The 27,081-nt window shown below is 43.5% G+C and overlaps 1 protein-coding gene and 1 long non-coding RNA gene across 15 annotated transcripts in view; both read right to left on the reverse strand.

Moving 5' to 3' along the window:
- Nucleotides 1–84: 84 nt before the first annotated feature.
- LOC129736293 (uncharacterized) lies at nucleotides 85–2,551 on the reverse strand. Its single transcript, XR_008732665.1, has 3 exons — nucleotides 2,425–2,551; nucleotides 1,585–1,732; nucleotides 85–404 (listed from the first exon to the last, which is right to left on the reverse strand). It is a non-coding gene; the product is annotated as an uncharacterized LOC129736293 (long non-coding RNA).
- A 16,090-nt stretch (nucleotides 2,552–18,641) lies between these two features.
- TCF20 (transcription factor 20) overlaps nucleotides 18,642–27,081 on the reverse strand; it is a 150,168-nt gene continuing 141,728 nt past the window's right edge. For 10 of the 14 annotated variants that reach the window (XM_055712854.1, XM_055712855.1, XM_055712856.1 and 7 more), the window contains 2 exons: nucleotides 27,018–27,067; nucleotides 23,894–24,020 (listed from right to left, as the gene is read on the reverse strand). In XM_055712854.1, coding sequence (XP_055568829.1) covers nucleotides 23,937–24,020; nucleotides 27,018–27,067 — 134 coding nt within the window. In that variant the 3' untranslated portion in view covers nucleotides 23,894–23,936. Of the gene's footprint in view, nucleotides 19,943–23,892; nucleotides 24,021–27,017; nucleotides 27,068–27,081 lie in introns of those variants that run through there. The other 4 variants (XM_055712861.1, XM_055712862.1, XM_055712853.1 and 1 more) reach the window with 4 other exon arrangements.

Here is a 27,081-nt window from a genome sequence, read left to right on the forward strand (position 1 = left end):
GACTGTGCAGCCAGCTCTGGCATGCAGCCAGGGCCTTGAAATGCCCTGTGCCCAAAGAGGCACCTAGATGCACATTACCTGTGTGCAGAGGTGCCCTCACTGAAGTCTCTGCAGCACGATCCTGCATGTCCCTTGTGAAAGCATCATGACTCTGGGTTCATCTCAAGTAGCTGTAAACAAATGTACGCAGCATAGAAAACAACTGGGGAAATTTCCAGCCCCCACACAACTGCAGAATTATGATTTCTTTTGGATTATAGAGACATGGCAGGATGGTTCAAGCGACTGGAGAGCTGCCACAGATGGATATAGGCTCTTCAGGAAAGACAGGCTGGAAAGGGTGAGGAGTGGTGGTGCCTTATGCAGAGGAGTGCCATGGGACAAGTGATGAGCCAGTTGAATTCCTGTGGGCAAGAAGAAGAGGGCAAAATAACGTGGGCAGTGTTGTGTCAGGCACTCACTACAGACTAGCTGATCAAGGAGAGCATGTCAATAGAGCCATCTCACACAGGCACAGGCCTTAGGACTCATGGGTGTACTTTAACTGGAACAGCTATACGGTCAGGCACAGTCCAGGTGGTTTCTGGAGTGTGCTGAAGACAATTTCTTGACACAGGCAATCAATGAGGCAACTAGAACACGCACTGTTGGGTTTGCTATTCACAAAAAGGGATGAATGGGTCCAGGACATGATGGTCAAGTGTAAGTTTGCCTGCAGCAACCATGAAACCGTGAAATACTAAATCCTGCAAGAAGTCAGCAGGACAAATACCAATTACCACCCTTGCCTTCAGGAGAGCAGGGACCTGCTTGGCAGGATCCCAAAGGGAGCTGCTCTGGAGAGCAAAGGGGCCCAGGAGAGCTGGTTGTTCTTCAAGGGAAGCCTCCTCAAAGCATGAGAGCAGCGCATGTCATTTGTTACCTTAATTTCCCACAGTATCCTTGTAGCTAAATCAATAAGATACAGACTGGCAAGGTAGGCAATTAAGTGGGTGGATGATTTTCCTGATCATGGGTCTCAAAGGACTGGGATCAGTCCAGCTGGTGGCTGATCACTCATGACGTCCCTTAGATATCCATACTGGGGCTGATAAAGTTTAACATATTTATCAGCGACCTGGATGATGGGACAGAGAGCACTCTTACAAGTACAGCCTGGAAGAGCTAACAAAAGCTGAAGTATGTTTGCAGAGTAGTCTGGGAGTTTGTCAGCTTTTGAGTGCCCACCATATTTCAAACAGTTCCACTGCAAGGCCTTAGGAGACAAAGCTGTGACAGTCCTGTACTCAGTGAGCTCGGTGAGCAGGAGCTGGCTGAATGCTAAAAGGTGATCAAGGGGTTCCTCTCATGCTGATTTTTCATGACACCTGCATTCAGATGACAAGTGAAAAGATGGGAAGTGTGGTCCAAAGAATGACAGTGCACATTTCCTGGTCACCCCACTAGCAAAAGGAAGTCACCCTGCCCATTTCAATTTATTTTGAACTCCAACTTTATGAACTTTAGCTGAAAAATACCCACTTGGGTTCCTTCCTTTCTGCTTAGTTGACTAAAGCCAAAGGCTGTCAGACTCCCATCACTCACCTCGGAGCCGTAAGAAGGATGGTTGATTGGAACTTGCAAAGTGGATTTACTTTTAATGAACATCAACCTGGAAGTCCATCAGAAGAGTAACTCTCCAGCTGCTCCTCTTCCTGTGGTTTGGCTTGATGTAAGGCAACAAAGCTGCAACCTGAAATATACACCAGTTTAAGAAAAAAAAATACTACACACACACATACAGCCCCCAGTTTACACCTTTCCAAAAGGTTTCCAGGTAAATCATCTTTTCCTCTACCCCTTTCAAGCTCCAAACTAGACAGTTCCTCCATTTTTGGCTGGTAGCATGGACTGCCATTTCTGCAAAGGACTGGAGTAAGTGTTATAGCTTAAGTAATTACAAAAGAAGAGTTTTCAAAGCAGGCCAAGAAACAAGAGACAACAAATCTCTTTCTGAGAGAGAAAGAGAAAAGGGTAATTATCCTTCTGAAGAATGAAAGCTGTTCATTTGCATTTCTTTTCAATAAAGTAATATTTTGAGTGATTTTCAAGTCAGGGAAAAACCCCTCCAAATCCATACATATTAATTTTAGCTAGCTGCAGCCCAGCTAGGCTGGGTGCATGTCTTTGACTGTGCACAGTCAATTAAGATACGAGCTAAGTGAAGTTACAGAAGTTGTGTGCAGACATCACCATTCTTTGACTGAAAAACCTGCAATACAAACAGAAAGGCAGCTTTAAGAAAAAAACTCATTAATATTGCAAAACGAAGCGTTGAGAAGTAAGGTAATGCAAGAGTTGCCTGCACAGTTTTAATTGAGCCTTTTTGTCCATTTATTCTGTAAGATCTGCATGGGTTTGGAGCAGGCAGTCTTTTGTACTCACAGCATCCCTCTGAGGTGCCAGCAATGGAGAAAACGTAAGTCCAAATGACCTTCTAAGTGTTGATACCTAGTAGGAAAAGCCTAGAAGCTGTCACACCATGCCCAGCTCCTGGCTCGGGTTGCAAACGGCTTCTGCAGATCTTCCTGCAAGTTCACAAGTTTGACACCCCAGACATAAAGGTCACAGATTACTGCCTGTGTATGAAAACTTCTGATTCAGTAATTACCCAGCACCACACACTCAGTCCTTTGCAGAGGTGCCGTGAAAATCTTTCAATGGCCAAATAAACCCTTTTCCTCCTCTCCCTTTGTGCTTCAATACTGGAGCCAGCCAGGAAGCACTGGTCACATAACGTGAATATCTTGTTGAGCTTTTAGAAGTTTTTCATTCAAATCCCAGCAGGCTGACTGCTTTCCCTGTAACACTGTGGATCCAAACCTCAGCAACGTTTCATTCTGGAGGAGCAAAGCCTCTTGGAACAGCACAAATGGTCAGTGTGAAGCCTGTTGCTCTTGTTCCCTGGCTGTCCCTCTCCCAGGCTACGGCAGAGCTGGGGCTGGTAAAGACCCCAGAAACCTTTCCTCCTTGGTGACCTTTTCTGAGCCCAGAAAACATCATCTCCCACCCAGTCCCAGAATTTTTTGGTCCTTCCTCCACCTCCTTTTTTCAGCCCACCATCCATCTTTTGCCTGTTTTGCCTTCACTTGGATGGCCTCTCCTGACTGTTTCAGTGCTGGAAGGGAGCAAGGGGAGCACAGACGAGACCAGCTTCGCACTTGTCATTCACCCTTGCCAGCCTCCAGCCGCCAGCAATAACCACCACCTGCTCTGCTCAGACGTCTCTGGGGCATTTTAGCTTAAAAACTGAGAACTCTATCAAGCACATGCAAACTGAGTTTTCAAGTGCTTGTAATGCAGCCAAGTTTGAGCACAGTTTTAGAGAGCTGGTGCAATGTGTCTTCCTAACAGAAAGCTGCCTGCTGCCAAATTTCGCGTGCAATGCTTCAAAGCATTAAACGGAGAAAGGAAAATATCGCCAGAAATTTTTCTAACGGGTTAGGAGAAGGTCAGATAAACAATGGGTTTCTAAGAACAATGTCAGCCATTAGAAGGGATTAAAAAAATTTTGGCTGAATGTTCCCAAACAAATTTAGCCTGAGGCACAACCCCAGCTCGGGAGATTTTAGTCTCAGCCAGTTCACTGTGACTTTTTTGGCCTTCAGATGGGGTTTTGTACATTGGAAGTACTTCTACAGCCTTAAGATGGACTGTGCTAACAGCTTGTTCATAATAAAGCAGTCAGCAGAACTGAAATAGCCAAGTCTTTCGTAGTTACTGTTACTATGACTTACTGCCAGCCTTCCCACATTGCAAAGAAATCTGTTCTCCAGGCTTTTCTTCTTTAAAATCCCCGTGGCTTCCTACCCTTTTCCCTGTATCAATTACAGCAGCTCACCTATGACACAAAAAAGTGAGTGTTAGTCAGACTTTGCTTCTTTCAGCCATCCTGTCCCATCCCATCTTGTCCCATCCCCATACAGGTCCCTTGCACTTAAAAAGCACAACTCTGAACTCGATACCAAAAGCAACGGGGGTCTTGGGCCCCGTCTTTCACACCGGAGAGGCCACTTTACGCTGGTGCTGCAAGGTGTCGAGGAGCCAGGCTCTAGTGACCACTGTGACCATCCTGGCAATATGAGCTGTGTAGTCACTGCAGGCGTCGGCATCCGGATGAACAAAGCAGCCGCTGAGATGAAGTTACCCACAGACAAGCCTCAGACAGTAAGGGCAAGCTGAAAAATTGAAATAAGAGCAGAATGGCTTTCTTTTGACTTGATTTTGACTGTACTGAGCTCACACATACACATAACACTGCCCAGTAAGGGTTTCACCAGTTCAGCGAGGGGCTAGACCATGGTAGTTATGGACCCTAACCCCAGTATCCTGGTCATGTTAACTGGGGTTAAAGCAGAAATCAAAACAAGCTGGTTTGGTTTTAATCACTGAATTTAAGTTCAGATTTTCCTACAGGCCTTAACTCCTCAGGCCACAGTGTTCCCACTGTTACTTTGAACTGAGTTAGCTAAACAGAGCTCACTCAGCACGTGCCATTTCTAACCCCAGCGCAGGGAGGTAGCAAATCAAAGTGCTGTTTCTCATGGGTAATGGTACCAGCACTGGTCTAAAATGCCTCCTGAAGATACTGTTAAGCTTCTGTGATGTGGCCAAGCTCTGGGAAGATGCCTGCTCGTTCAGAAAATGACTGGCAGCAGTTGCCTTGACTCACACTCTCCTGTGAAACTGTCAGAAAAATATGGCTTACGCCCCCGATACATAGGCTGTTGATGTGTCTCAGCTGCTGGTTTTGGTTTCCTGTTCTCTAAGCTTCTCAAGAGCTGTGAATATATTACTTCTCTTTTCATTTTTGGTTTAGTACTGATACCATGGGGTTTTTCTTTGCTGTAATGAGAGCATCCAGGGGAATTTTGGACGGAGGTACTGGCTAAAATCCTGGGGCTTGTTTGGTTGTTTTTTTTCCCTGTAAGAGATGCATTTATGTCCATATGGGGAAACTCATCTTGCTTTCCTGAAGTGTGAGATCAGTGGGACACCTTTGAAAATAATGAGGTGATTAAATCCAGAGTTTGGAAGCCAAACAGACAAAAGCGTCTTGGTTTAGTTTCTGCCATTGATTTGCCCTGTGAGTTAAAGGCAAGCACTCAGCTAGCTGCAAGCTCAATTTCCTCGCTTGTAAAATGTGTTTAATGGGGCTGTTTACCCAGCTGTGAGAAAGCATCTACAAATCTAAGTGCAAAGTACATTAATGAGCACTGATACCATAATTATTACAAAGCAAAGAAGAGGGTTGCCAAAGATCTCAGAGTAGAGGTTAAAAAAAAAGACAAAAAATTAATTTGAAGACTCGCTCTTTTTCCAGGAAACATCTAACTGATCTTTTCCTTCTGGCAGAGGGAGTATTTCACAGTGAGCATTTTGCTGCTGCTTCCGTGTATTGGAAGGACAGCTGGGGATGCTGTTTTGTCATAGTTAGGTTCTCAATTCAGTTATTTATGAATCTAGGTAAAAAGGGAAGTTAATCTGACTAAAAGGAGAATTGCTTTTTTCTCTTGTGCTTACGGCACTCAGGAGCAGACAGAATAACCTGGGGTGATGCTGTCTCCTAGTACGTAAGTCAGATTCCAGATTTCAATGATAATTCTCTCTTTTTTCACTCCAAGCTTATTAGCTTGTTTCTGATGGCTCCTGAACATCCCTGGCTTCCCAGGAAAGCATTCAGAACTGTGTGCTCAGCACATGTCAGAAAGAAGAGATGAAGAGAGGCATTACTTATAAAACATACTTGCTATTACAATTTCCTTGGAGTCAATAAAGGTAGGAGCAACTATCTCTGTTCACATTACTTTCCTCCTGGCTTGGTGGCTGTGATTGCTCCAATGGTGAGAGTAAAAATATTCTTGTTCTGGTAAAGTGGCGCATTATCTACTGCATCCATGTAAGTGTGTGCTCGGAGCAATACCACAGCGGTTATTTTGGTGCATGCTGTTAGCTCCTGCCTCATTTAAGTTAAACAGCTGCTTTCAACATCGTGAACACGTGCTGTTGCTCAGCTCAGAACCCCTTTTCTTCCTTTGTGCTGCCACATTTGCACAGCTGTTTTGTATAGAGAAGCTTGTGTTAGCCGGCCTGTCACCGCATGATAAGGTGTGCAGACATTAGGCTCTCAGACACGGTTCTCTTGTGTGTTTGCCTTAGGCCGGGTCTGGTAGATGCAGAGGATCCTACAGAAACAGCAGAGCTGTACCTAGTCTGGGGCCCTGCTGCGCTGGTCTCTGTAAAGGGACGGCAGCAGGTATCTGCTCCCCAGGACTTAAACTAAGACTGAACTGCAGGGGAACTAAAACGCAGGACATCAAACACAAGGAAATGCCTGAGCAAACTGAGCCCAGTCGCTTGCCAGTCTAGGCTCAGACTGCCGGTGCAAGGGGTGCAAGACCAACGCCCCCCCCAAGGCACTAGCGAAAAAGTCACAGGCAGAAGCAACGCTGCAATTTTTTCCTGGTTTTAAGGACAGCAAACACAGGCTCAGCACATTTGCATGCACTTGGATGTTTACTATAGCTATTTATTAACCTTAGATAGCACCAAGTACAGACATCTGCTGCTGTGCGGGTGGGTGGGCACCTCGCAGGCAGTGGGAAGTACCTGCAGGTCGGGCATGTCATAGGCATCTGAGTTGCATGGCAGGGACAGTGTTGGGGATGTGGTTCCCACTGCCACAGTAAAAGCAACGTGAGCCCAGCTGGCACCCCATGGCGGGTCCCAAGTGGAGAGTTGTCCATACCTGCAACAGGCTGACAGCAGGCTGCTGGTGGGTCCTCCTCCAACCACTAAAAATCAGGTGGCTTCTCCTGGCAATCTGCAAAAACAAAAAGACACCTCTGACTTTGCTCACTAACAAACAGTACAAATCCTAACAATCTCAACACTCCTGTCTTACTCTCAGGCACCTGAGGAGCTTCAAGGGGCAGGACTTAATGATAAGAGAGAGAAAAAATCATGACTGATAAAGAAATCCAAGGAGAGAAGGGAAGCGATGGAAAAGACAGCATGATTTGGAGAGCAGACTGTCGCAGGCAAAGGCACGTGTACTGGCAGGCCAGGCTTAACTGCAGAAGAAAATGCGACTGCTGCTCACTGGGTAAAAATTGATGATTGTTCTGTCAAGCAATTCATGATCTCCTGAATTCTGCCCTTTGTTCGGCAGTCCATTAAGGCAGCAGCAGATGAGCAGAAGAACTTACAATGATTCTATTAGGAAACTATAAATAACTTTCACAGCAAAAATGAAATGTGCATTTGTCCCAGCACTTTTTGCCCAAATGATTATTAATCCACTTAACATGAAAATACTCAAACATACAATTTTGATGATCTAAAACCTCTGTTAATCGTTTGTGAGAGCATAGGATGCTTGTTGTTAAGAGTACAGAGTTTATTATTTTGCTATTTTCATGAATAACGCAGTGTCAAGCTCTCATTAGCAAATTTTCATGGGTTTATCTGCACTTTTTCTGTCAGTATAAACAATGGCTTGAATACAAATCAGCATTTAGAAGTTTTTATCAGCCTGCTGTAAACATAAGATTGTTGTGTGTCACCATGACAGTGAAACAGGTTGTTTATGTTTGATTTCTGCATGATGCTCCTAATGATAGTTTATGCTTTGAAAATTCGAATGTGCATTGAAAATCAGAATGTAAATTTTATTTTTTTATGATTAGGAAACCCACAAATAACTGTTTTGGTTTGAAACATTGGCTCAGTCATGCTCACAGTTTGATTAATAACAGTGGGAGCATATGGAATGAAGCAGAAATTAGAAATGATGGAAATGCAGGCAAGATCTTGTGGAGTGTTTAGCTAGTTGGTTACCTTTGGTACTCCATCCCAAGTTATCTGTAGGTTACTTTTGTCAAGAGCAGTTGCTACATTCTCATAGCAACCACACATAAAGGCTTATTTTTCTGTGTTCATTTTTATATTTTCTACAGCTATGTAGTTGTGGGTTTGTGTTAACAAAAATTGCATCAACAAAAATACCCACACTCTTTCACTCAGGAGGTATCCATAAGCAGTGATCTTTCCATGGCAAGGAGGAAGGACCAGAGTGGGCAACTGCAAGGAAAACTGGAAGTATTTTCTCTGTGTTTTTTAAGCTGTCCAAAAAGACTGAATGGATGCTTACAGACACGAGGCTGCCATGCTGCAGGTCATGAGTGGGAGAGATATGACATGGGAGGCTTTGGGGCCTCCATTGGACTGACCCTCCTCGCCTCCTCCTGATGGCAGAACTCTGAGATCCTCAATAAATGACCTCCCCACCTGCAGAAGAACAGCAGCTTCCTAAACCTGCTGCCCCCCAGGTCCACCGGGCACAGCTGTGTAGCCTTGCAGCTCACAGCAAGGCATCGCTGAGCACCAGCAATGTGCAGGGCTGAGCTAGCCAGGAAAAAAGAAGGTTTTTGTGGTAATAACATTTTAAAAATGTTGGGTTACTTAAAAAACCAAAAACTTTGAAAATTGGAAAGCCATGCTGTGTATGGCGATGACAAACCTTAGTCCTCCTACGTACTGAATACAGGTACTATGCAGGTGCGTTAATGCTTTTCTGCAGCTCCCTTCTGACTAGTGTTACTCCAGGATAAGACATACTGGTTCATATCTAGAAAGTGGGAAAGGCCTAAAACATATTCTTAATTACTTTATACTCTGTATTGCCTATTTGAAAGTCCAAAGCTTTTTGATTTGTCTTCACTCTGTTTTGAACTAAGGCCTAATTTTTGCATACTCGGGATTAAAAATTCAACAACTGTTTCTAACATTACCTGTTTTCCTGTGCAAGTGTTATAGATTTGATCGTGAAGGGGGCAGCTCCTGTGATGACAGCTTCGTGGCATATGGATCCCACCACCCAAGTGCACCCCTGCAAACAGAGTCCACGTGGGTCTGTACAAGCACACCGTACTACTCTTGGTGCCTGGAGGGAACAGGGGGAAGGGAAAAAGCTGCCAACCCCGGCCAGCTGTGTTCTGCCGTTTCTGGTGTGAGGGTGAGAGCTGCTGCTGACCGTGCTGTCTGCAACCTGGCTGGTTGCTCTAGGGAAGCAGCTTCAAACCCTCAGGCCAGCAGTGCCTGCTCTCAGCGTCACACAGCACAGGAGTTTTCAGCTGGGAGCACAACAGGGATGGAAAGGCTGCAGATCGCACAAGAAGTCAATGAACAACAAATTTTGCCACTGAAAGGCAGTCAGAGTGCAAATCCAATGTACAAACTCATTTGCACCTCTTGTTTGTTGCTGAAAGTCCATGAAAACAAGCACCTCGCCCTGAGCTTTGGGTGCAGCCCAGTCTGGGGGCAGCAGACAGGCAGCAGTGCTGCCACCTGCCTCTGCGCCCATCCCTGCCAGAAATGGGTGCTGTAAAAATCTCCTCTGAGAGAGAACCTTTAACCTTCTGCCTCATCTGCTCCAGCTCTGCCCTGCAGATTAGAAAGGGTGGCTTCTTATTAGCCTGCAAAACCAAGAGGCGCATGCAAAGGTCTTGGCTGAAACCCCCCTGTATTTTTCCATGACAGCCAGTGGAGCAGCTGCAGGGCTCAGCGAGGGCAGGGTAACCCCTTTATGCCATCCTCGAGCTGCTACAGATGGCCTTCGGCCAGTGCCCAGCTCCTCACCCTCTGCCCCCCAGCTTCATTTGTGCATGGGTTTTGTTGGAATGTGAATTCAGGGAGCCTTACGGTGGCAGCACCAGAGAGCCCTCACGGCTGGTACCCAAGCGCAGCCCTGGGCCAGGGGGTGGGCAGGGAGGCAGCAGCCCTTCCAGGGTCGACAGGTGACCAAGCAGGCAGAGAAGGGTGCGGAGAGAGGTCAGAATGGTAAGAAGGAAAGGTGAACTCCTTCACACCCAACAGGCCAGGGTGAATTCTGCACCACAAAGAGTTAGGTGAGGTGGACCTGTGGTTTCTGTGCAAGGTTGAGATGGTTCATCAGCCCGAGGAGTGTCTGTGCTAGCCAACCCGCTTCCCTCAAGTAGGCTAGGAGTGACTGAAGTCAGGCTGAAGACCTCTAGTCTCCAGAGTATCAACACAAACATCAGGTTTGCTAGAAAGCAGAGAAAAAGCAAGTGGGGAACAAGCAGTGTGTTTCAATTAGAAAGATTTTTCAATTACAAGAAGTAAGGCTCTGAAGATGAAGGCTCTGGTAACTACTTCCCAAAAGCTTCACGCAGGCAGTGGTCCACACTCCCCTTTCCTCCTGGCTGTGCAGGGAGGGATCACGGCACAGTTCCCCGCAGGAACGTGGTCCAGAATAACCACCCACTGCTGCCACAATGCCCCAAGCTGCACAGTGGGAGGATAGAAGACAAGTCACAAGCTGCAGCAGCAGGAATTGCTGCTCCAGAATGGCTCAGCACAGGAAGGGGGGCCCAGAGATGGTGGGGAGTCTCCGCCTTGAAGGTTTTCGAGCAACCTGGCATAATTCTGAGGCTCCAGGAGGTTGGACCAGACACCTCCAGAGGTCCCTTCCAGTCTGTTCTGTAACAGGACTTTCAGGTAGCTTTAAAACATGAACATGGATGACAGGTGAAAAGTTCACGTGTCCTTTTTGTAATAGTTATGGTTGCTAGACCAGGATTCCTGATCAGAGAAATTATTTGAATTCTCATTTAACTCTTGAACTAGAGCAGGTATATACCCTTGTGAACAATGGAGAAGATTTCCTCAGTTTTGGAAAAGAAAAAAGCAAAGCTGAAGAAGTCTGGAATAAATCTACTGATTCTATTTAACACCAAAAAAACCCAACAACCCCCAAACCCACCATCCAAACAAAAAAAACCCAGAGAGACAGAGAGAGAGAAAAAGGCAGAATTTCTGGACTTCCAGCTTGCCTGCATGATGGGGACATGTGATAGGCCAAAAACCCAACTGGAGAAGTTGCTGAAGTGATACAGCACTGAAATAGCCACCAGATACCAGGGGAGTAACCTCTCGGTGAGCCTGGAGGGCTGGAGCTTTCTGTGCTGTCTGAGGAACAGAGACCAGCAACAGATGCCCTTGGTCACACTTCAGGGTGAGAGGGAGGGCTGGGAAATGTGAGCTCCTGCATCCCAATTCCTTTGGGCTACAACTCCAAAACACAACCCTTGAGTGACTCCAAGATGAATTAAGAAAACCATGATGAGTTACCTGCAAGCAACAGAGACATGCAATACACAGGTTACCTGAAAAGTAATGTAAAACATGGAGAACCGTGATGATAGAGTCTTACAAAGACTCCTGTCACCAATGGAAATGAGGATGAAAATGTCTCGACCTGTTCACACCCGTTATGAACTCTCAGGTGCTTTTTGAATTGTAGCGCCACAAGGCTTTTCAGAGTGACTAGGGATAGTTGTCTGCTCTGGAAGTTACAACAGCTCAAGCTGCACAGCCAGCAGTAGCAACCAAGCTCAAACACTCGCTGTCAGTTGAGGCAGAAATTAAAACAAACGGGAAATACCACAGTTAGCAGTTCTCCAACATAAGTTACCATGTTATGTTGCTGTTAGAAGCTTATTTCAAGGATAGACACTTAGAAAGTTGTGGTCTGAAGGTACAAAGCCTGCTGACTGCAAGGATTTTATTCTTTCATGAACACTGCCTGTTTGTGTGTGCAGAGGCACAGTGGCACAGGCCTTGTGGGAGACTCTGAATTGTGACATTTAAGTTGCTGAAGTACCCCATGAACTCATGACGGACCTTAGCTGTGGGTTTTATGGCTCCCACCCGATGTCATGCAACCTGGTCAATAAACAGAACCATTTTTTTTCTCAGCTACTGAACCCTTATACTCATATTTCCAGACATATGTATATGCTTAAAAATCAAAAACATAAGTACACGTATTCTTCCACACTGCAAATCAGTATATCCTTAAAGCACCTAGTGAAGAAAAAGGTAGGTCAGAGGGCTGTTGCAAATAGCCAGATGAAAAGGCTGTTCAGACAAGCCCCAGACTGGTCCTTTCTCTTGCATTGTAAAGGACATGAAAGGAAAGTTCCATCAGACCCCTCACTGAACACTTGGCTGCAGACTCGGAAGAGCCGTTTAGGTTTTTGATCAGCTACTCTCAAAGTCCAAGTAACTCCAATAAATGCTAAAAATAAGGGGCAAATCTCTCTCTGCAGAAATGGTAAATGCAGGTTGCACAGACTTTGGGTGTCTTCCTGACTGTAGCAGCTTTTTTAACTAGCTCAAATGAAAACCTAGAAAATGAACATCAGCCTTTGTGTTCGTTTCTGTGGTTTGCTATTGACTGGAGGCAGAAAATGAAGTATATGTGCTTTGAAGAGGGAACAATAAACCCAGGTGACCTGGCCAGCATTCCCTTTTAAAGCACAACAGAGACTATCCTCTGTTTGGAACAACCATTTGGGTGCACAAAGGCTGTTCTATGTTGAAGAGATTTCAGGGCCTGTTGCTGTGTACTCTAATAAATGGTACAGAATGAGTTTGGTATGATAACCTACGTACACTGCTCTTCTAAAACGCACACACGCGCAACTTCACACAGAAAACGTCAGCAGGAAAGCCACCTCCAGCAATGAGGACTTCACGCCTTCAAGTGCCTTTCCAGTGGTCTCAGGTCTCTTCCTTTCATGTCTTAGCATTCCCTACAAGGAGCCCCAAGAACAAACCCTCAGTGACTTCTACTGACCTGTTATTTCTCCATGGCTTTTTCACACAATTAGGCCACTTGTAAAATGTTTTCACACCTCTCCTTATTTTCAAGAGCCACTTTGGACTATAAAGCTGCAGTGCTGACCCTCAGCTCAGGGGTGAATCCATCAAATGTGGGTGACGGGCAGTGTCTGAGGCCAGTGGGCCACACTGCAGAACAGAATTTGTCCCAGTTACTGGCAGTCTACAGTCACTGTTGGCAGTTATTAGGGATTGAGATTAGTGTTTTCTGCTTCTAATTTGTTCATCTTCTGCATGGTACAAAAGATGCACCTTCTTTCCCTCTTCCCCTGAAGCAACAAAACACAAACTCGATGTTTGCTAAGCCTGTCTTTCACATTTGTCATAAGGAATGCTTACATTTCTGCTGTAACAGCATCTTTTCTAAGTCTTTTGTGTTCCTGTGGCAACATGCTGCTGTTTTTAATAAAAATGAGTTGTGTGGCTGAAGTAGTCCATGATGACTGCAGCCATCAATGCCCTCTTTAAGGCTGCAAATGCCCACTTCCTTCTCACGGCTCTGGAAACTGTTTCTTCTCCCAGCACATTTTTCTGTCCTGTGAAGCCAAGAATGCTTCATACTTAGAGCAGAATTGAATACAACCCTGGAAATCTGCTTAGAGTCTGCAAAATCGGTCCATTCTGTATGGCCTCCACTTTTGGTTGCTGGAAATGTTTTCATCAGCAGTGTTTCACTGGCTTTGCTTATTTTCTTGTAGAGTGCAGCTCGTTGTTTTCATTTCCAAATGGTCACTTTATAGTTTCACCATCTATCACCTGTACAGGTAGCGATTCCTCCTCAGAAGTTTTCGCCACAGCAGGACAACAGCTGAACAGACTGCAACATCCATTTTATACAGTGACCTCCTCATCTTGGTTTGCAAAGCAGCAAAGATATTACAAAACCCCAAAGTGTTACATTAAATCACAGTCTTTCTCCTGCTTATATACATAGTCCTTTCTTGCCTCTTTAAGATCCATTTCCATGTGGCCATTCCTAATTTCATCATGCAACACTGAGCAATACTTTGTCGTCTTTTTGGTATTTCTTCCAGCTACAAATGGGAACCATGAAATCTGTCTTACTTGTAAGGTACTCTGACACCAGTTGATGAAACAAGTGCGTGAAAATAAGCAGATACTGTTATGCCCCATAATCCAGGTTGAGCATCTACTCATGGTAATTCCAACAGTGGCCAAAAATAATGTCTTCAAACCAATCTACAATTTTTAAGAATCTAATGATTCCATCTCTCTTCTGAAAGGGAAACACAGCTCAGGTGCAGGAACTCAAGTGGAAGTCCCAATTAAAAACTTTTCCTTTTTAATAAACCATTAGATGTCTCGACACTTCTTTGACGAATCAGCTTCAGCTCATGGGACTCTCACTATACAACACGCTTATCTTTACAACACTATACTTACCTTCAGTGTAAATGCAGAGCACCTCCCAGCTCCTTCCCTGAAAATTTCTCTGCTGATTTTTTGCTGCTCCGAACTGAAAGATCTTAGAATCATTGAATCATTTAGGTTGGAATGGAACTTTAAGATCATCAAGTCCAACCTTTAACCCAGGACTGCCAAGTCCACCACCAAACCATGTCCCTAACACTTCCAGCTTGAAGTCAGCCAATGCCCGACGACCCTTTCAGTGAAGACATTTTTCCAAATACCCAAACTAAACCTCCCCTGGTGCAACTTGGGGCCATTTCCTCTCATCCTATCACTTGTTATCTGGGAGAAGACACTGGCCCCCACCTGCCTACAGCCTCCTTTCAGGCAGCTGTAGAGAGCAGCAAGGTCTCCCCTGAGCCTCCTTTTCTCCAGGCTAAATACCAGTTCCCTCAGCTGCTCCTCACAAGGCTTGTTCTCTAGACCCTTCACCAGCTTCGTTGCACTTCTCTGGTCACGCTCCAGCACCTCAATGTCTTTCTTGTAGTGAGAGGCCCCAAAACTGAACTATTTGAGGTGTGGCCTCACCAGCACAGAGTACAGGGGGACAATCACTTTCCTTGTCCTGCTGGCCACACTGTTTCGGATACAAGCCAGGATGCTACTGGCTTTCTCGGCCACCTGGGCACACTGCTGGCTCACGTTCAGCCGGCTGTCAGCCAGCACCCCCAGGTCCTTTTCTGCCAGGCAGCTCTCCAGCCACTCTTCCCCAAGCCTGTAGTATTGCATGGGGTTGTTGTGACTCAAGTACAAGGTGGGACATTGAATGTAAATAACTTCAGTAAAACTCAGAAAATCATTGTCACGATATACCTTAAAGCCAGGGAACACTGACCTCTAAACTCACTGTGGACTCCAAGTTTTGTTGCTAGCAGGTCTAGCTACAACCCAAAAGCCACTGATCTAATGCAGGTAGTATTTGCAGATGACCTGGGTATGCTCACGTTCAGTAGTATGTGCATGCAGGTTTTACCATATGGAAGAGTACACAAACAGTCCAAATCCTGATCCAGAGCTAGAGTAGAATATTTCCGTCACAGGAGGTTTGCTATGAGCTAAAAGAGTACTTTTTCAAATTATTTGGATGGGAGATAACTCTCTCGGGCTGCTAAGAAATATAAGCACTTCTAAATCTAGCCAGGTAAGCTCAAAAACCTGAAACCATAGCATTAAAACTGAGTTAAGCAATAAATTACAAGAAACCTCTACAAGAAGGAAAGCGAAGCAATCTTGACTCTCAATAAAGCCCCATGAAAGAAGCCGGCAAACAAGCAATGCTTTCCCTCCAATACAGGCTCCCTTCTGTAGAGGTACTAACTAGAACGAGCCCCACTTCAGAAATTAAATCCTACAAAAAACTCTGTAAGCAGCACCCTGTTCACTTTTCAGCTGGATGAGAGAGAGCAAACCTCTTGGATCCAACTGAAAGTACAGGCAGAGCAAAAAACTAAACACTCATGTATAGAGATAATGATAGCAACTATTTCACCAACCTTCATACTGTAAGGAAAATCTCATTCTTTCCTTTACAGCTTTACATAGCAATTTCTAGCTGAATAGCACAGGTCAGTTTTGGAGCTGACAGTGCAGGGTATCCATATGGAGATGATTTTTCAGTGATGTACATTAACCAAACTCTTTTACATGCAGCAATGCCATAGACAAAATACGGAAGAGTTACTGGTCTCCCACAATTTTCTAGTAATTACTTTTGCCCTTTATTGACTAAATTCTGACTCACACTATAGTGCAGTAGCTCTTACATAAAAAACAAAAAACCCAACCAAACATGTTTGTTAGAACTATTCCATCAGCCAAACAAGAACCTCATCCTGTTTCACAAGTTTTCTAACCCAAAACTAACTACACTTCCAGGTTCTCAAAGGAAAGTCAGTAGAGCCACAAAATATTTGCCTCATCTGTTTTCTAGACCTGTAACTGAACCTGGATTACCTGACTTTTGTTCTTTTTCATGCAACTTTTAATCACAAAATCAAAAATCCAGACCAATGATTTATTCATCCTCAACCATCCAGACTGTTCCACTTCCATAGGCCTGATATGTAAATTCAATTTTCTACGTTTTTAGACAGAAGATTGCTTCTTCCAGTCATTCCAATAAGCCAGGGACTAGCTCAGAGAAACCGATTCTGTGTCCCTCTATGAATTATTTCTACCATGTCCAGGACAACCACTGCACTCAAGATGGCATAGGTAATTCCTCATGCAACAACACTGTTATTAGCACGGGAATTTAGAAAGTTTACAGCCCCAAAATATTCTCCCTGTAACTGTACCAGTTTAAAGGTATTCATTTCCCCTCTGATATGTTTTTATGTACATTACAGTTCATAACTGCACATTAAACAGTCAAATTACCAGAGCTGTGATTTAGTTGCCAGTATCTTGACAAATGCTTTTCTTTTAAGAAGAATGTCCCACCAAAACCGTGTTTCTTTTAGCTTGCTATCAGCTGGACTCCATGAACTAGATGAAGAACATTCTTTTGCAGATGCTCTGCCCTGACGCCCTTAACTTTTTTTTATTTCAGTAGTGTTACACATCATCAGTTTGCATCACCTTTTTCTTTCACCTTGTTCGCAGCATTGATTCACTGAGGCTGGAGTTTCCTTTTTAAATGGCAACCACACACTTTGGAAACGGTGTTAAACCATCACATCAATGTCTCCCAGCAAACTGATGTCAGTCTCCTTCCTTTCGCAGATTCTGATGGGAGTCAGACCAAACTCTCATTAGTTCATTCCTCATCCAAACAGCTAATTCCCAATTGGCTGGCAGGATGCTCATTTTGTTCTTTACACAATCTCTGTGTTTTAATGTTCTACTGCGGGTCATTTCTACTCCAAATTCTAAATCAGCCACAATTTCCAAACCTTTTCTTTCTTTCAAGTTTGGGTATCCATATCAAGCTGTTAACTGCTTTTGCAGGATGGAGCTGGTGAACATTTTGTATGGCTTTCAGAATCCACTCAGGCACTTTGTATCTTCTGAGCCAACAGAAATTTTTATTTCCAACTGGATTTTATGGCTGCTCTGGATCGTTTCCAGGTTCTCCCAGGAAACCATTACCCATTGGTTTAGATTCCTCCTGGCTTGGTTTTAGAGAACTGTGGTAGCTCTGGCTTCTGTAAAGACAACCAACAAAGATGACCCACTCCAAGGCTCTCTCTATGAGACAGCACACCCCTTACCTCCACCAACAGCGCTGACAAGAGGCTGAGCAGCAGCTGATCTGAAGGGTCTCAGGCACTCCCCACCGAGAAGTATTTCTATTGAAGTCAAGTGTGGTACCATTCATTTACTCTATGTGGCTCCCTCTACCTTCCAACCGTGGTGCATGAGGAGCTATTCAATCTCCACAACAATTGCCACGAGCACCCAACAAGGATAGCCTCCAAGACTCCCTCCCAGGCACCCCAAAACCTTCTGCCTCCGCTGCGTGACAGCACCGTGAAGAGCCAGAAGTATCAAGTTTAGCAGTTTCACCACATGGTCCTCTGCTGTTGTAGTATTACAAAGTTGATTCCTCATCAACATAAATCAATGCAGTAACAGTAACTCCCTTTTTTTTGGGTTTTTTTTTTTTTTTTTTCCAGAACAGGTAGAATAGAACAGACACTAGGAAAAAAAAAAACAATTTTTATTCAGTTGAAAAGAAGTCATTTACTCAATCACATTAACTATGCTAAAAATTATTTTTTTCTGACTACACCAGCAGTTAAATATTTTCAGCACCAATTCAGGACACATTAGTGACATTTATCACAACAGGTCTATTTCTTAATGTAGAAGGACATACTAACTTCAGTAGCTGCTACTGGGAAAGGAGTAAGCAGGAGACTGCTCTTTCTTTCCAAATACTTATCAGTGAGAGTAGCAACTTCTAGAAATAAATAACTGCCAAATTATCTCCCAAATCTTTAAATCAATCTTTTAAAAATAGAGTTAAAATAGATATCTTAATATGAGCTATCATAGAATTTATTCTTTATGTGCTGAATACTCCAGAATGTGAGTAGTTGAGCAAGCATCCAGTACATAACTTTTTAAAATAGTTCTTCCCTCCCCACAATATCAACCCCGGTTTTTTATCCAAGTCATGCTGGTTAGATCCCTATCTCTAGTGACTTCCCAGTAAACACCACGCTGTTTGATATCGCTAGGATATGCTACCACCCTATGAGTGAAAGAAGTCGGTGACCTGGTGAAATATCACCAGCTCACATGAACAGAAAATTCATCCAGTTATTGGCTTGTTATCTCTGAACATCAAATAAATCCTAAGCTTTAAATTTTAAAAGCTTTTGTGGTCTTCCTCTTGCTGGGCCAGTTCAGAAGGTCGTCACTGAAGACAGAACTGATGAAGGCAAAGAAACCAAAAAGCAGCAGATAGTACTGTCTCTCTGTCCTTTAAACAAATCAAGTTCGCACAAAACAAAAGGAGACAAGGTTAAAATGAAGTTTATTAGTTTTTTTGGTTTTTTTAAGCTTTTTTTATATAAAACTGTTTGTGAAACAGCTATTTTTATTCCCATGGCAGAGTGACCCCTGAAAGATGCACTAACCCCTTTCTTAAGGCCTTAACAAGAAAAAATTATGGGGTTTTTTTTGTTGTTGTTGTTCCTTAAACCCAAATGTTTTAAAATTACATAATTTACAAAAAAAAAACCCACCACCCCAAATAACCACATAATGTAGGCTGTTACACTGACATTCCCTCCTCCTCCCTTAGGAAAAGCAAAACATAAAATAAAAAAAAAAAAGGGCTAAGTGGATTTTCCTGATCAGTTTGAAGATATATTGCCTCCATCAGCATTCAGACTTCCCTTCCAGTTCCCCCACCTGGCAGGTAAACCGTACCTTCCTCTCACCTGCCTTCAAAACTGAAGGCAGCTTCTTGGAATGATTTGGGGGTGCATGTTGTTGTCACAACAGGCAAATACTCCTTCTTCCCGTGTGGTACAGGTGTTCCCACATGAAAAAGGTGTACAGGGTCTAGCAAGCAGCAACTACCTCTTACTTCATGAGTCTCATAACCTAAGAGTCTTCAGATGTTTCTCAGACTTCCACTATTAATATAGGGTCTCTCAAAACCAAAATAACCTTCATACCCTGCATACACAAGTACTGACACCCCATCACCTGCAACCATCCAAGCCTTCCTCCCACACCTTACAAACAATTTATCATGATTTTTTTGACTTTTAAAATTAAACTTCCTTGGATGTTGTGAGAAAGGAAGCAAGTGGAAGGGGAGTCTGGAGTACTTCCAGTTCCCCTATTCTTCCCCACAAAATGTTAGGCTCCACAAGCCTTGCTTTGATTTTGGATTTAGTATTTACTTTAGCTACATTTTTCTTTTTAAATTTATATGGGGTTTTGTTAATTTTAATCAAAAGCATCAAAAGGGATATAGCGCACCTTTCATTTAAAACAAAGTCTTTCAAGACTAAAAAATAGATCTTTATATATATATATATATTTATCCCTCCCTCTTTAATTCCCCCCACCTGTTTCCTTTTTCCCCCTCCCCTTCCCACTGTCACTATGGAGATTGTGTCCATGGAAACAGCTGGTTCAGACTCCTTGGTCAGATTCTGTGATGTCATCAGTCTTGAGTGTGATGTAAGAATTTATGAAGGAAGTGCTGGCATTGGCAGGCACGTCGAGAGGGGGCATGGCTGCACAGTGGGAGAGATTCCATTCAGTCATGAATGTCCACCGCTTTTTATCTCAACAGCCTAACCTGAAAAACAAAGTGAAACAGTGATATTGGAATGGTTCCTTCCCTCCATCTGCGAACGTGCTCCGCCCCAGGCTTCACAAACCCCACTCATCAGCCTACCACAGCAGTAACACCAAGAACTCTTTAGTTTTGTGGACTGAAAATGGATCGAAGCATAATGGTGCGCAGCTCATAAAAGCAAATCCACATGATAAAAAGTATTAGTTTAACAACCAGCAGAAATTAAGTCCAGGTACAGAAAAGGTCCAGGATGACAGGACAATCTGTGCCACGACAATGGCATGCCACTCTTCCAGAAAGACCTACCTTGAGCAGCCAGAAAGGAGCTCGTTCACCTAATGTTTGCTCCTCATCTTGACTATGAAAAGTGGAAACAGAGGCCAAGCACAGTCAAATGCTATGACGGCTTCTGGCATACTACACTGCCCCTTCTGGGACTGGACCCAAGTATTTTCATACAGGTGACCACGCTACCATCCAACAGTAGTTTTCAGTGAATATGTAGTATCAAAACTATAGGAGTCCAGCTACAGGAACCAAATCTGGGAAATGGCTAGGTTTCCCAAGCTAAAGGTAAAGCTGCAGTTAAACTAATTGGAGAGTGGGTAATAATTCTTTCCGTTGCCAGATTATGGTGGTGGCAACAGTTTATGGAAGGACTAAGCCTGTGATGTCTTTCAAGACAAATGTGGAAACATCCAAGTGCTTGGCATGCTCGTTCTCCCTGTCCAGAAATTCTCTGAAGTGAGAAAATGAACTTCAGGACTTTGCTAAGTTGGTGGAGGCTCAGTTCAAATGAGGACCTGCAGACAAAGTTGAAATTTCATTTCTGTTAGCTACAGTTCTCATCCTTAATCTGCACAGCTGACAAAGCAAAGCTTGAAATAATATATTCCTTTCTTCCCTTCTCCCAAAACACAAGTGAGCCCAGAAGCAATTTGTTTATTTAGTAAGGTTACTTACTTTGATATAACTTAAATAAATCCCTCCCCACCAACTAGTGAGCTCGGGAAAAGGAAAAAAGCTTGCAACATAAGCGACGCATATGGAAAGCAGTTGATGGCACTAGAGGTGTGCCTGGGAACAAAGTAACACCCATGTTCATTCATAGCTGGCAATTAAACTCCAGGAACCCTAACTAAGTGTGATACAGAAGTCAATGCTGTTCTGATTATCAGCACACCAATTAGATTACATCCCAGCAAGCCTACCTCTTGGCTGCAAATATCCCCTCGTACAGGGGTGCCAGGCTAAGAGCGAAGAAAAAGTCAGGCGAGCACATATGAAAAACAGAAGGGTAAGCCATGGAGATACAGCTAGAGAGGAAAGGAGGGAGCTTCCTAGAGAGTTCAGGCAGCTGACCTTTGTGGTATTCATTACTGTGCAATTGTGCGCCCTCGCTGAAGGAGTGTCAAGGCTGTGTTGCTGTCTCTGGCTCCTGTACAACTGCAGCTAGCCCATGCCTGGAACTGGTCCAGAGCATTAGGCACTGGCTCAGGGAGGAAACAGGCTCAACGCACAGGGAGAGTCCTTCCCCGTTCCTGGACAAGATCCAGAGCACCAGACTCACTCTCACAGTCACTCTCCAGATCTGGATTTGATCCAAATGTTCTAGAGGCAACTGGCTCAGAGACAGAAGCAACAGAGACAGAATACACTGACTCGCCTGGATGTTATCCAACATGCAGGATTTCTTCTTAACTTGCTAGGCCTAGGAGTGAACCAGGACTAAAGCAGCCCTATAGTTTAAAAGCTGAGTGCCCATTCTACCTTACACCAAGTCCAGCAGAAGGGAAGCTCCTGTACTACCAGGATTGCTACAGAATTCCTCTAAACCTCTTTAAATACCACAGTAATACAGCATTTAATTATTTTGCTAATTCATTTTTTTAGGTAATTGGATCTTTTAGGTTTGCATAGTTATTTTCAGACGCAAGGTCAGGTTGGAGAACCTGATTTTCAAGGCACTTTCAGCATCAAAAGCAGGGGGAGTCTAAATAATCTGGACCTTCAGATAAGAACTACTTGAGACAGAAGTGGATTTGGAAAGAAATTATGCCTTAGAGACATGTCTAGAGCACACAGTGATCATGGTGCAGAGGTTCCACAGCCTGCAAGGTCTTAAGCCAATACATTCCTGTGACACATATCTAAAAAAAAAGAGTTAGCACTAGAAAATTATGCAGGAAACAAAGCTGTGTAAAGGTCTCTGGGATAATGTTCATCAGTGCCTTAAAGAAATGGCCCAAAAAATCATCATTGAGATTTCTCTAGTGTTAAACAGTTGTAACAGATGCCTTGCCTGTGAGACTAAATCTGTTTTAACGTTATAAATTATATTGGCTTTTACACTTTCAGGAAAAGAGAAAAGCTTGAAAGAACCCCAATGACCTTTACCATGGAAGGAAAAAGTTACTCAAATAATGAACTTTAGATACTGTTTGCATGGTAACTGTTTTAACAACACTCCAAAGCCAAGAAAGAATGCTGTTAAAAATGAAAAATCACAGAACACAGCAGAGCTAAATCAAGTCAGCAGTCTACTATTATCTACTAAATACAAAAAAGTATTCATATGAAACACTACCTATCTTCTAATACTGCAATAAACCCCAAAATTTTCTGATTAATCTCTCATCCTTCACAAAGAACACCATTAAAAATACTTCACAATTACTTAACTTGAGAAACAGGTAAGATTTTAAGGTAAGGGAGGGTGCCTGGGAAGTAAGGGAACAGCAGTTAGGGAAGGGGATTGTTATCATCAGCTCAGGGAATAGACATGAAAGAGCAACTTCACTTGCATGACTGCAAGAAAAAGATAGAGAAGCAACTAGCTTGAGTAAGAAATGCAACTAAGCAGTGAAATGAAGGCATGAGACCTTCCTGGGCTGCAGTTTCCAGGAAAGGCTGCTAACAAGTATTAATACGAAACCAAAAACTTACTTCATTTACATGTCCCTGTTGCCATCAAATGACAATGCACTTGGTGGAAATTAAGAAATCCCAACCTCATTCCATTCCCTGGATGCTAACTCCCTCCTTGTGCTAGGATATTTGCTCAGCCACAAAGGGAACCACATTAGGAAAACGACCCAACTTGGATGCTAACACGACAAAATGTAATTTCAGACAAACTGAATTCCCCAAGTTCACACATGGCTGTATGAATGCTGGGACTAGACAACGGAGGAGGCAGTAAGGAACAGCAGCAAGGGAGCTGGGGCACAAGAGCACAACTGCTGCTCTCCACAACCCTGCTGACTTACAGCAACTACAGCACACTCTGGATGCAGAGTGAGGGGAGGGGAGGGACCAGAGTAAACATTACAAACTTAAGAAACTGTGGCCACCTGTATACTTCCACCTTCCATCACCCATGTCTGTCTGCAAAATAGTGGAAAATGCTGGTCTGAAAAAAGTAATGGGCTCCTGATAAGATTAACTTGGTTACACCTGTATTTACATTTCCACAAAACAGGGGAATCAAGATTACAATAATCTTGAACACATCAGTATTATTAATTCTTCCCTACATAGAAAATTTAAGATACTGTGATGAATTTATTTATTTATTTATTTATACAGAAGCTTACTATTAACTACTCTGAGACTTGGGGAAAAAATCCTTCTGATCCTTATGGACATGATCATGGGAATATGAAAGGAGATTTCTGCCACTGGTTTAGCTGAGACAGTAATCAGGCAGTTGCAACAGCTAACAAGGTTTGCCTTTCACTGCTAAACTGAAGGAAATGCTGTGAAATACAAAAAAGTGAGGTCACTAGCCTGAACAGAATGGTCGCAGGGGAAAAACCAGAAACACTTATTACCAATTTTCTGAACGTACACAAGAGCACCTTGATTTCCTATAGAAATGGCGAAGGCACTGGAGGTAAGGAGCCACACAGAAGAAGGCAGGTGGAAACTGGAAACTCTCCCCAACTCACCTGTGCTTGCTTTTATTTCCATTCCCAGGAGTACACTTCCCCCCTCACCCCCGCTCCGACTGCTCTGTGCTGAGGCTGCCTTTCACCATCTTGTTCTGCAAGGAGGGAAGAGAGCAAGGAAGGAGGGGCTGACGAACCAGCAAGCCAAAAGGAGGAGGAAAAAGAAAATGAGGGAGAAAAGGAAGACAGGGGTAGGGAAAGTGAACATACAGAAAGTGAGAGGGAGAGAGAGGGAGAGAGAGAGAGAGAGAGAGAGAGAGAGAGAAGTCAGTACTGGAACCAGATACAGATTTTTCAGACAGAGTTTTCCCTGTGACAAAAGCAAGCAATTCTGCAAAAGTAAAGAGTTTGGGATATGAAAGCCTGGTTAATTTTAAGAAACACAGAATTTAACATAAAAAGGTAGAAAGCTGAGAAAAATCACTTAAAATTGCCCCATAGATGGCTTAAGACAATCTAAGGCTGCAGTGCCACCAAAAGGCAAGGTATCCCGTTCCCCTATATATCCTCCTCCGTGCCTCAGCATCCTCAACAGTTCTGTTGCAACAGCACTTGCTGCGCTGCAGACACACAGCTAGTTGGATCTGCGAGAGGAAGCTAACCCTTCAAAAGATGATTACTTTTCAGACAGCGTTTTCCCTGTGATAAAAGCTGCTATTTTGCTAAAGTAGCACATTCAGGACATGGATGGTTGAAGCATCAATGCTGACAGAAGGAAATGGGAAAGCTCACTGGGGAGCACAGGGAAAGGCATAACCAGTCCCTCTGGGCTTAGCTTGCTTATGCCTGAAGTGTCAAGCACAGTTAATGAGGCAAGACACACCTTTGCTCTCCAGGAGGCACTTACTATGATGAGGTGTATTTACTGATGTGAGGGATAGACTGGAAAAGGGTGAGAGGTAATATACTGGGGGACTTACTCAGTGTTAGCGAATTTATAAAGTTAGTTCTTCCACCCATTAACTACAGAACAGAAGAATGAGGTATTAGACAGTTGCTAATTAGCTACTAACGTTAAATTGGTGTTACCTACAAGCGTAGTTTTAAATGGTCTAATCTAAAGTCCTTCTTCCTCTCAATTGCTCATGTTCATATCATGCAAAAAATTGATGCAATTTGTTCTGCAGTCATTCTGGAGCAATGGTTTTCAACCCTTCTGTTCCTGCCTTGCAACTGGCTGGAACTCCCCTTCCCAGCCACTACAACGGAAGGAGCAGGGTAATCCTATATTCTGCCCTGCAGAAGGATTTGTAACAAACTCGTAATGATCACTGAGCCACAGGGCAAGGGCAAAGTCATAGCCAAGCACAGAAAACTCTGCTTGACTTCAAACAAATTATTCACGTCTTTACTAAGCAAAAGCCAACAAACTTCAGTGTCAAAGAAAGGCTGCTGGTACTGAACTTCCATTTTCGATGCAACACAGAAAATTATCTGCAGTGGCATAGTTTTGAATAAAATTCAAATTTTTATTGCTTCACGAAATACCTTTATCAACTTAAGTGGCAGTTTTCCTCTTCCCACCCTCCAGGATTACTTTAGAAATCAATGTGCCTGCTCAGTATCTTCTTTGGGAGGCTGGATTCTGTAAAATGGTTTCCTTTCATGGTTTGAGCCTCATCACTGCAACTACTCATATACAGGAGCAGTGACCCAAGCCAGCTATGAAAAGCGTTAACGCTATGTTTTCCAATACTTCAGGCAACGGGCAGCAAACATAAAACAGTCTTCAAAGACGTAACCTTCCTATTCTCTTTAGTCAAGTATCCAAAGCTGGGCAGAGGATGGCACTTAGTTGCATTCCACAGTAAGGGGAGCTCATCCTTCACATTTTTGTTTGGCAAGATCTGCAGATTTGTGTAGCATTAATGCATTGATTTAAGCTTGCTGTACATTTTCAACATTATTCCACAATTGTGCATAACAATTTATTTTCTTTTGTATGATGAAAAGTAGGCCAGTTCTGGATAACTGCCTGAATGTCCCCAGAATCTTCCAGCGCATTTTAAAAACATGTGTATAAATACATCATATTGTGGCAGAACATCCAGAAAGGAACATGAGACTAATTCTTGCATGTTTACAAAAGACAGATTAAAGATAATCTGTGAAGACAAAAGACCACCAGATGTCAGTCTAATTCTAGGCAGAGAAGAGATCTGCAGACAAGGACTAAATGGAGACTAATCCCTGTTAGAAAGCAACACAATTCTTCCCTATTATCATTTACTTTCCAGCATAAGCCATCCACAGTCTTACACAATTCCTGTTGTATCCAACTGGCCACAAGAACAGTAATTTTTCTGGATACTTCTGAGCATTTCAGACTGGTAGACTGGTATCCACAGCCTCCCAGAGATGCATCCTCCCTTTTGGGCTGAGAGGGGTATTCCCAGCACTATATCACATTGCTTATGTGTATAAAAGAGTATATACTGTCTGCCTTGCCTCCTCTTTCCATACAGACAGAGCAACAGCAGTCCAGCTCTTAGCACCATTATGTTTACAGGCTCCAGGGACATTCAGTTAAGGATGCCCAGACCCTAGGCAGAAGTAGCATGCTGAATCTGTCACCAACAACTGAAAACTATGATGGGTCTTCTGAACCGTCAAAGATATACAGAACAACTAAATAGATACACCGAAGGCTGAGTAGTAGTACTCAGTCTTACTACCACTAGACTAGAACAAGGTGTTTCAGGTTCATGTCATCGTTTAAATGTTTCAAAACATTTTGAAAACGTTCATCGTTTCAAAAGCCATTTTTCTCACTCCTTGCATCCTCAGTAAATCAATGAGAAAACCAATGCCAGTTTCAGTGTAGCACTCAAACAGAAACAGTGAGTGATGTACTGATTCTATCACGGAAGACAGGAAATGAAGCCGGGCTTTCTAAAGAACAACTGAACAACTAGGGAAAAAACTTAATCTATCTTCTTAAACTCTCTGCATTCTTCTCAAGTCGATGTTTGTCCCCAGAATATACCACAAGCACACATCACAGAAGAATTCATCTAAAACCATCTCTGACTACCGATATTACCTAGGTATAAAATTAGTAATCCACATTTAGATACCAGAAGAGGGCAGCAAATTACAGGTCTAATCCAGGAGAGGATTCTTACCTTGTGCTTGGGGCACCTCACTGAGAAATTCTCTTCGTTTAGTAAACAATCTAGAAGAGGATAA

This window comes from Falco cherrug, chromosome 5, assembly GCF_023634085.1.
Source record: "Falco cherrug isolate bFalChe1 chromosome 5, bFalChe1.pri, whole genome shotgun sequence".
Lineage (NCBI taxonomy): Eukaryota > Metazoa > Chordata > Aves > Falconiformes > Falconidae > Falco > Falco cherrug.